At 38.8% G+C, this 11,307-nt stretch overlaps 1 protein-coding gene across 1 annotated transcript; it reads left to right on the plus strand.

The window, feature by feature from the left end:
* The first annotated feature begins 995 nt into the window (after positions 1-995).
* Positions 996-10,059, plus strand: LOC143860443 (malate dehydrogenase). The gene is made up of 7 exons (XM_077371092.1): positions 996-1,155; positions 4,219-4,377; positions 4,726-4,901; positions 5,076-5,353; positions 5,623-5,758; positions 5,842-5,953; positions 9,735-10,059. Exons 1-7 carry the CDS (start codon positions 1,113-1,115, stop codon positions 9,827-9,829), a joined length of 999 nt encoding a protein of 332 aa, XP_077227207.1. The 5' UTR covers positions 996-1,112; the 3' UTR covers positions 9,830-10,059.
* Positions 10,060-11,307: the final 1,248 nt, after the last annotated feature.

Here is an 11,307-nt window from a genome sequence, read left to right on the forward strand (position 1 = left end):
TTGACCAACTTGCCTAAGTAGTTTGTTTCCATGTTTATCTTTACTGCCAACGAGATTGCCTACGGGGACACGATTTCTAAATTTTAGGGCTTATGGACGAGGTGCAAAATGACGTCTGTGACCTCGGTTGCCTTATTGGTCGTTTGCAGCATTCGAACAACTTGATGCCACATGTCAGGGTCTCATTGGAGGCTGGGTTTTTAACCCTAATAGAGTCCAAAAATCAATTTTGGAAACACAATCGATTCTCAAAATGCAAAACAAACAAGAACTAGACACAATTTTGAGCCTAATAATCAGTTATGGATTCAAAATCAGTTAGCAATTCCTGGGTCACACCATCGTATGAGTGCCAAGATATACTTGACAAGGGCGTGCGCATATCATTTTCTTTCTATGTAATGGATATTAACAGTTTCAGGTGAGACCTTACCGAACGCCCCGGTGCCTAGCACACACACCAAAGTTTTTTCTTCCACATCAGCACGGGCTCTTTTTCTAACCACTTCTCCAGTGCTTACGTGTGCGCACCTTAACCGGATATGCGCCATGCGCACTGCGTATTTTAGAATGGCAATTTCCAAAAGGGGGATAATAAATTTGCACCCACTGTAGATAATTCGCACCCCTGGTAACGTGAATCGTAGCAGACTTTAACGCTTTTTGACGTCAAATCACATTACCAGTGGTGCCAAATATCCTAGAGGGACTGCGAATTTACCATCACCCGCGTTGATTTTTTCACCCCCTGTAGGATTATGCGGCCCACTTATCATGCAATTTGACGTCAAAAAAGGTGCCACACAATGGGGCGCATAATCCTACAAGGGGGCGAAAAAATACTGGACTTTCCATAGGTAAACCCCCACTTATCACGTGATTTGTCGTCAAAAAGCGTTAAAGTCTGCCACAATTCACGTGACAAGGGGGCGCATAATCCTACAGGGGGCGAAAAAATCATTTTCCCTTTCCATAAATAAACCTTATCTTCCTTACTTTTTTGTTTCTATAATTCTATAAATACCCCGTCCTTCTCAGTTCTCATCGCCTCGATACCGGATCGACTTTTTCCTACACTTTCCCCATTTCTCTTTTCTCTCTCTGCATCATCAATGGCGAAAGAACCCGTTCGAGTTCTCGTTACAGGAGCAGCAGGTTCGTGAAACTTCACCATTTTCCTCAACTTTCTCAGATCTCATCTCGTGAATAGTAGTTGTTTCGAGATCTGTAACTTTTTTTTTTCATTTTTCTCCTTCGTCAATCAATCGTAGATCTGATAGAATTCGGGTTCAAAATAAGTAGTCTAATCGTAGCACAGACATGCAGATTTTCGATCATTTTGTTGGATCATTTGATGATTTGGTAATTTTAGGGTTTAAGACATATGATTGATTGAGAATCTAACCTGTTAGGGTTTCATGCGTCTACATAAGTGGAAACCTGTCTGTGATTATATAGAGATCTGATGTTTTAAAAGGATCAACAGATCAAGATCTTATCATCTTAAAATATAGATTTAGCTAGATCGTTTACTTATTTTTCAAATTAGTGAAAGATCGGAGTAAGGTAGGGGTTTAGGCAGGCATTTTAGTTTGTATTATGTAAGGTTATCTCAAAAAACAAAAATATAATGATTCGTTTTTTTAGGATCGTTGATTTATTTTGGATATTGTTTATCCATTTTCTATTTGCTGTCCATCACAAATTGCTTGTGCAAGTTTTTTGCATGAGATTTCCGTCAGGATATAGATGATTTAGTAAAATGATATTAGATTTGTTGGTATATGCAGAACTTTTCTTCTGAAAATCTAAACACAAAGTATCTAACATTTGGCAATGAATTTTGCGATTTAATTTTGTGAAGATATATATCCTGTTGGTTATGGTTGGCCGAGGTTATTACTCATTGTTCTCATCGAATTTCTCTTTGTCTGAGTAAATGGGCAAGGATTTGGCGTAATCAAGCAGTAAGTAAGTCCGACAATCGAATTGTTTCATCTGGGGGATTCAAGTGTCAAAGTGGGCAGCATTTATCTGAGTTTTTAGGGATAAAATCTCTTTCCTCTTGTGATTTCATGAATAGTTGTTAAATGGATGTAAGACTCTTATTCTTAGTCAAGTTTAAGGAGAACAAATTCTATTTACTGGGAAATAGTTTTGCATGCCATTGGATAAGGTTTTTGTTGTTCTCAGTGTTGGTTTTGGTTCCAGGCTTTTGGTGAAACTATTTCCTGTCCTGTATCTATCATAGTTTTAAAACTCCCCCGCGTCATCGTGGACTCCCCAAGTCGACTCCCTCTTCCCTTGGCCGCGTTCTATGTTTTGCCACAGTGTTCCACATTTTTCCCTACAGAGTTAAAACTCCTTTGACTCTCCCCGAGTTATGTCCGCGTCCACCGAGTACTCAGCCGTGTAAACCGCATTCTTCGTCCCGTCCGCGTCGAGTCGAGAAGGATTTTTCTTTGCCGCATTTTGACCCACATCCGCATTTTTAAACACTACTATCTATTAATTTCTAGACTTATTGTTCTCCATTTCCTTCAAGGTCCTAACTAAAATTGTTTTACACCAAAATTTTGATTTTATTAATAGAATAATTTAATTAGGTATTTTTCAGCCGAATAACTCTGCAGTCAACTCTTATGTGAAGTAAGCTGTTTTTTTAATTGGGTTGTTAAGTTATTGCAGTATGAGTTATATTAGGATATCTGGGGGAGATATTAGGTTCACCATTTTATTTTTAAATTGCAGTCAAGTCCGCAGTGATTAAAATAAGTGCAACAGGAGCCATGAGAGGCTTTTTAATACCCTGCTTAATTTATTTTTTTCGATCTTGCTTCTAGAAGAGTGCAATAAATTGATTTCATTGCCCGTCACCACCATTAACATGGCTGTGTGGTAGGATGATTTAGAGTATCAACAGGGTGGGCCCCTATCGTGGATGGGCAGTTGGGCACCCTGCATATGATCCTAGCTGTCCAATCAGTGGGGTGTTGCAGATTGAATGTGGACCATTGACCCTTTTTAACCATCTATTTGAAGCCCACTGATTAGATGGTTAGGTTCTTCTAATGGTTGTATTTTTTATTCCGGGGACAGCTCACAGGACAGCCGTTCTCGATCATCAGACCAAAAATCCGCTTGTATGGTGGTGTTGGGTGATGAACCAAAAAAACCATAGTTGTTCATCTCAATATACCCAAAAAAAAAAAAAAAAAACTGTTATTGGAGTTGTTTGAATCATAGGGCTATGCAGACTATCTTAAATTCTTAATGCATTGTTTGTTTTAACTGGAGAGAAGCTGATGCAAACAAGTAATTTACTTGTTCGAAAAAGAAAACAAAATGCCTGCTGAGAGTGTTATTTCATCACTAATCCCTTTGGATACCAATTCAGATTTGCTTATATTACTGGAAATATGGATAATCTTGTAATCTCTTGATATTCTTATGACTAGACTTGCCTACTATGCTTAAAATATTTTATGCTCATCACTGCTTCCATTTATCTTTATTTTATCTTACCTCCCAACTCTCTCTCTCTCTCTCTCTCTCTCTCTCTCTCTCTCTCTCTCTCTCTCTCTCTCTCGCTTGTTTTTTTTTTTTTTTTTGAATGGCTAGTCTCTTTTGCCCTTGTTAATCTCTTTGGATACCCATTTTCGATTTCTAGAGAGAAGGAAAGCTCTAACTTCTTTCAATCCTATGGGTGGGGACATTGATCTATATGAGGCCCATGCCATGTTGTGGTCCAATGGCTCATATAGTTTTTTTTTTCAATTCCCCCATATTTTCCCTGCGTTTTACAGAGATACAAATGTGTTTGGTTTATTTCCCATTTATCTTCTCCGAGTATCTATCCAATTTTCAGCCTCGTTGTGCCTTTGTTAACATTTCAACACATGAAAAATGAAATAATAAATTAGCCAACCAAATATCCAACTACCCTATTACATAAAAGCTTTTAGCCATGAGTTGCCTATGGAGAGATTACCAATCCCAATCCTTGATATGAGGAATCTGATGATTAGATGTCAGTGAAAACCAACCTCAGGTTCACTGTGGATTCCATGTCTTCCTATTCAGTCTGGATTCTATTGGCCATAAAAATTGAAAGCTAATGGGGAATCTTTATTTATGAGTTAGTGACGTAAGCGAATTTCATCTCATAACAAATTTCAATGGACAACATTTATTCGTTCAATATTTGCTTGTTTGCAGGACAAATAGGATATGCTCTTGTACCTATGATTGCCAGAGGAGTGATGCTAGGTACTGACCAGCCTGTAATTCTGCACATGCTTGATATCCCACCTGCTGCGGAGGCTTTGAATGGGGTGAAAATGGAGTTGGTGGATGCCGCATTTCCTCTACTTAAAGGTTCTGTTCATCCCCCATCTATAAGATCTTTTACGCAATATTCAGAAAATAAAATCCACTCTGAAATCAGTCCCTTAATTTCCATGTACTACTTGGTCGAGTAAAATGACAGACTGAATCTTCGCATAATTGGATTTTGCCATTTTGGACTTGGTATTGGTATTTGTTGCCTATCCAAATTGTGGATTTGAGTTCTGAGTTGATCAGCAAGTTTTTGAACACAGATTATAAATAATTATTGAGAACCTTTAGACCAATTTCCTCGTGATTGATGTATTTTTCACTATGTTTACATTCTGTGGTAATTTATGGTTTTAGTGAATAAAGAGAAGGTCACATGTATTTCAGGTGTTGTTGCTACAACCGACGTTGTTGAGGCTTGCACCGGTGTTAATGTAGCTGTCATGGTTGGTGGGTTCCCAAGGAAAGAAGGAATGGAAAGAAAAGATGTGATGTCAAAAAATGTCTCCATCTACAAGGCTCAAGCTTCTGCATTAGAAAAATATGCAGCTGCAAATTGCAAGGTGGAAACACCATATGTTTAAAAAAATTCAACATTTTTTGCTGCTCATTCCATCAATTTTTTAAGCAAATCAAAAGCAGAAAACGTGTGCCATTTTTTTGGCTCAGTAGAAAACATCTTTCAATTATCTATGGTGAGATCATTTGCCAATATTTCTGCTCACCACTCCTTGCAGGTGCTGGTTGTGGCAAATCCGGCAAACACCAATGCCTTGATCCTGAAGGAGTTTGCCCCATCCATCCCTGAGAAAAACATTACGTGCTTGACACGGCTGGATCACAACAGGGCATTGGGTCAGATTTCAGAGAGGCTGAGTGTTCAAGTCAGTGAAGTTAAGAATGTTATCATCTGGGGAAATCATTCTTCGAGTCAGTATCCCGATGTCAGCCATGCAACTGTTAAAACATCAGGAGGGGAGAAGCCTGTTCCGGAGCTTGTTTCCGATGATGAATGGTACAAAAAGAAAACTTGGATACTATTTTCTATTTGCTTGTCTTCATTTTGATGTTAGTAGGCAGATTCTTTTGTATTTCTGACACGTTTTCTCTCAGGATTTGGTGTTGTAATACATATGGAGTGTGAATGAATGAATGGAGATATGGAGAATGGTTTCCATTAAAAAAAGATATGGAGAGTGGTTCCAACTGGGGACCCTTAAATAAATAATATTCTATTTGCATGTGTATGATTTTCTGCAACATTTTATATACTTGCTTTTGAAGGGTGAAAGGAGCATTCATCACCACCGTCCAACAACGTGGTGCAGCAATCATCAAAGCACGAAAGTTGTCCAGTGCATTATCTGCTGCCAGTTCTGCTTGTGATCACATCCGTGATTGGGTGCTTGGAACTCCAAAGGTTGTTATCCATTGGTAGCTGTTCATTGCCGTCTTTTCAGCAGCTCATAAGTAAGATCTCATATCTTCTGATCATATTTGTAGGGCACTTGGGTTTCCATGGGAGTATACTCTGATGGATCTTACAACGTACCGCCGGGGCTTATCTACTCTTTCCCAGTTACTTGTCACAATGGAGAATGGACCATTGTACAAGGTATGTGTGATAATTCTTGGATTTGAACTGGATTGTTTAACTTTCCTGTTACTCTTCATATAGTGGTAAAACTCACTAACCCATATTGTCTTTTATTAGACCGTTCCCAAAAAGCTTTCACAAGTCAATTAAAAAAGAAAAAGGCAAGCTAGGTTTGTGCAATTATTAAAACATGGTTCTTCTGATATCATTTTCCTTTATAATATCAAATGAGAAAAAGAGATAAAGCTATGTTTCCCATATCTGAAACATTGAAGAGTATATCAGCAGCATATGTAATTCAAGGTTTACGTGTTGCCTGTTTTAATTTCCATAGCCTTCAAACACTGCTCAAACCTAATATCCAGACTTCTTTTCCAGCCTTTCTTTTCATAATGTCATATCTGAACATTGAATAGAATACTTCCGTTAACTATCTCACGTTGTTGGTTTCTATTGCCATGATACTGAATGCCAGCAGAGTTACAAATTCTGAAGTGCCTGTTATGAACTTATGACAAATGTTGTCACCGGTTTCTTCTTCTCTTTCCTTTTCTGTTGTCCCCCAATTTTACCTAGCTCTCATTCTTTCTTAATCCTTCACCTGCCCCTTCATTTGTCCTCATCTCCAAAGACCGATCCGCCTGGTATATAACTCTCCTCTGTGCGCACCTTCTTTTGCTAGTTGACCTGCTTCTTCACTGGCGGAACGATCCATATGCTGAAATTTTGGGGAGATAGATGTAGCTAGATCCCTAATAATGCACGGGCTTCCGCCTCATTGGAACCGCAGTACCCCTAAATAAACCTCCGATTCCCTCTTATCCTGGGTTCCCTTTTGAGCTGCCGTCGAAGTTCATTTTAATTCATCCGCTTGGATGGGGGCTCCACTTTGGTGCAATGATTTGCTTCTCCTTCTTGTCATGAATTGCTGCTTTCCAATTCCTAAGGATTTCCCCTAGGCTGTAGCTCGGTGCTTCCTTCCCAATACTGCTCCACGCTATAATATCCGCTTTCACATCGAAAACTATTATTTCCCAGCTACGCTTTAGGTCTTTGAAAATACGATTGTTTCTTTCATTCCAAAGATGCAAGATCACCGCATAAGGGCTCAGTTTCCACATAGCTCTGCCCACTTCTCTAAAAGGCCCAGAGCTCCCATCAAGGATTATCGTCTTGATAGACTTTTGGAGCTACCACTGGAGGCCAAAAGTTTTTACCTCATCCATTATCCAGACGATAATGGGCAATGCACTAGAAGATGCATGTACAGTAATTAGGTCCATGAATATTCTCGGCCCTCAGCCATTGCTCCCAACCTGATCAGATGATTCTAGACATTTGATTACAAATGATGAAAAATGTGTCCTTGAGGTGTCTTCTAGCCGTTGATTTATGCACGCCCTATTCTTGAAAATAAGGTATCTGTGCTGCATTTGAACTTGGACCCATTGGGTCACCCTGTGATGATCATCAGATCAACTGTCCAGATCACCGGACAGAGATGCCACGTGTGTGCTGTCATGGTCATTTTTGTTCATCAAGATGTGCTCGTCTCGCTAGTAGATCTCTTCATGTCTCCCCCCTATTGTGTCCAAATCTTCTTTCGTTTCGTGTTTGGTTTTGTACCCACTATCTAATTAGATCGTTAGATGGCACACCCAAATTAGCTGTTTCTTTTGCTTTTCAATTTTATTCTACTTGACATAGACATGACCATGGTTTGTTATCCACCGTCTATGGAAAAGCTGACATCTTGATGCAATTATGTGATGAGGAAACATCATTAAGCCTCACATGGCTTAAAAGTTTGCCTAGTGTTGCCACTTCACCTTGCACACGCGTGATCTTCATCAGGCCACATATACAGGCCATAGCCTCAAAATTGTGGCTATTGGATGACCCAAACTGCTTGAGGGGTCTTGATCGTTTTCTCTTTTTATATTGTTTTCCCCTATCTTTGTACTGACCATCTCGTTCTCACCTTCTCTTTGATTAATCCAATTCATTACCATTTTAAAAAAACCTACTTATCAGAAAAGGGGGCCACCACACCACCCATTGAATGTTTACGGCTAAGATAGTTTTTTTTAGCTATGACCCATCCACTCAGTGATCCACCAGATCAAATGGCCCCAAGCACAATATCCACTCGGTGGTCCCCTAGATGAACACCACAAACTCTCCACATGCACATGAAACTGCAAGGGTTGGAAACGTAACACTCCAACCCAGGGGCGGAGTCAGAAATTTGCTCTAGAGGGGGCAAGAAGGATTTTTATACCGCAATCAATAAATTATTATAAACTCAAAAATTCAAATTATAACACAAGTTTCAATTCAATTTGCTTTTAATCTTAAAAAATCATTCACATTTATTAAAAGCTCATGCTGCAAAGAAAACTCATGGGATTTTTACAATCAATCCTTATTTTTTCTTTGTACATGAGCAAGATAGTTACACAAACTAACCAGATATGAACACAAATTTAAAATCTATAATTCTTTTTTTTTTTGAAATGGTAATTGCAATCTATAAATGCCAACAATATATCTCTTATATCTTATGTATTTTCAAAAAATTAATGGAAAATTCTCGTTCAACCTTGTTATATGTCTTATATCTCATGTATCATATATCTCTTACAACTAGGATCAGTAAATGCCAACCATTCAATCAGTAAATATTGCCTCATGTGCAAGTAGGATAATTTGAAATTAATCTTATCTACCAATGGGATGTTAATGCCCTATTTCTTTTGGATTTGAGAACTGATTGTCTAAAACTGATCATTGGAGCCAGAACTAAATTACCATAAATTTTGAGTCCAATTATCAGTTTTGGACTCACAACTTTCACCTCGTTGAATGTTCTAAACTATATCATAGAAAGATAATTATGAACCTAGAGATTTTATATGGTGAGTGCTGAGATGATCCAAACCTTTGATCTGTAAAGGGCCTGCACATTACATTAACCTCTATAGATTGGAGGGTTAGGATCATCCTATGGAGATGGTCTACATTGTACAGCCTATTTATGTTGTGGCCCAACAAATGAACGGTTTAGATCATCCTGTGAAGTAAGCTGTAGGCCCACTGTACTTTATGAAAAATACTAGACTTTAAGGGCACTTACTATAAAATCTCTCTCTCTCTCTCTCTCTCTCTCTCTCTCTCTCCACCTTGCCTTTCTATGCTTCATGCTCGAATAGTCAAAATCTCTCTCTCTCTCTCTCTCTGTTAGGTTTCTATCTAACTGTTAGGTTTCCATCTAACGCAAAACAGTCCCACCGAAAATTGTGGGCTTTCCCGACGAAAAATGCTGCCTGCATGCAACACCAGATAAATTTGGAGAAAATTTAGCACATCCAAAGTCCAAACCAATGAAAACTCAGTAGGTATTTGTCGAAAAAAAAAACTACTAATTCCAATACCAAAAAATCGCTTAGAACCAATGAAAACTCATCTTCTCCGTGACCGTTTTCTTTATCGAGTTTATTGAACTAAAGAATAAGAAGTATAAAACTGTATATATCAGGCAGTACAAGATTCTCAGCTGAGATTTTGATATATAATTCTGGCTTTGCATCAAGAAATGATCTATTGTGGTTTGGTTTTATGTTTTCTGTTGGGGTGATTGAAATTATTATTTTTTTAGGCTTTGCCCTCTTGTATTTTATTTTTTTGTGATCATTTCATGCCCTCCGCCACCTTGTTTATATCTGTCAATGTGCAGTTTTACATCAAACGTTCACAGCCATTTGGAAATGTATTGAATCACTATTGTTTTCCTTCCCAGGACTCAAAATCGACGAATTTTCAAGGAAGAAATTGGACCTGACAGCAGAAGAGCTCTCCGAGGAAAAGGCTCTTGCTTACTCATGCCTCTCGTGAAGCTGACTTGCCTCTAGATTGGTGAGACTTCGATCTTATATTGGGTTTTGAAGAATAAATCTATTAGCTTTTAAAGAAATAATTGATGCAGAGAGAAGCTGTTTCTCTTCACTTTTTTTGTGCTATTCTCATGGAGTTACTTGAGTTTTAGAACTTGGCTTACAGAGTCTGTGCAGACCATAGTTAAATTGTAGGGTGCTTTGATTCTGATATGCTTGATTGTTCTTTTATTTGGTCTTTTTTAAATTCTCCAGTATGATTTGATGGCGGATTCTGTCTGCTATCCACTGCTTTGAGTATGTTAATTAATATAAGAGGAATGCTAAACTGAAGGGGTCCCCCTTGTAAAAAAAAAAACCCACCGCAAGGGCACCCCATTGGATCCATGTCACCCAACTACATTTATAATTGCAGTAAAAATGCAAAATTAATGAAATTATGAGTGCGACTGGGTGACATGGAGGGATCCATTTCTTGCAACGGTGATTTTCAAGACCTAGGCATGGTGGGCAGTGGGCACGGTGCATTGTCGGCCAAACAGAGAACATAAAACCAGTTCTTGGGCTATTGATATTGCCACTTTTTTTTTTATGGAGACAAACTCACCTTGTCTTTTATTATTTAAGCAGCTGTCACAAGCTATTACAATTCCCAAAAAGCTCTCAGCAGCTAATTAAAATCGAAAAAACAAGGGGTGTTCACCGCTGTATCCAAACATAGTTAAGGGGATTTTAAATTGAGGAAAGGGTTGCTGCTAATGTTAGCATAAAACAAGGTCGGGTTCACATTGCTGGGGATCCAAAGCATTCATTTGGAAGGCCCTTTCATGGATAGGGTGTCCACCAAAAATCAGCTCCATTGGATCATCTTAGGGTGGCCATTTGTAGGGTGAAAAAATAGGCAGATTAGTGGACAAACAGTATCTGTCCATTTTCACCTTCACATATGGACATCCTATGATGATCTAATGAAGCTGATTTTTGGTACACATATGGACATCCTATGATGATCAAATGAATGCTAAGATCACCCTAACAATGTGGCCCTACCCTTGTTTTATGCTAACATTAGCAGCTAAGCTAGCTGTTAACGTTAGCAACAACCCTTTTCTCTTCTTAGTAACATGGGGGGCACCGAGTTTTCCAATTAATAAAAGGCACTGTATATTCATTTTCAAAAAATAAAGGGGGCACCGGATATTCACCCCCTTTTCTGCCCCTGGCCACCTCCCTCTAGTTTATTTATAACTACTCTTTTTACACTACAAGGGGGTTGGCCTGGGGAAGAATTTATGGCTTCCAAACAAGGGTGCAACTTGGGTCGGGTTCAACATGAACCCAACTGGTTGAACCTGAATTTGGGTTGGGTTGGGTTGGGTTTTTAAAAATCGGGTTGGGTTTTTTTAGGGCTAGGTAATATAGTTACAATTTGAGAAAGAGTGTTCCCATGGAGACCGAGGATGGAACCTGGAGTGGAAC

Source organism: Tasmannia lanceolata, unplaced genomic scaffold (genome assembly GCF_043159265.1).
Source record: "Tasmannia lanceolata isolate RefF3 unplaced genomic scaffold, GAP_Taslan_0.1 ptg000037l, whole genome shotgun sequence".
NCBI lineage: Eukaryota > Viridiplantae > Streptophyta > Magnoliopsida > Canellales > Winteraceae > Tasmannia > Tasmannia lanceolata.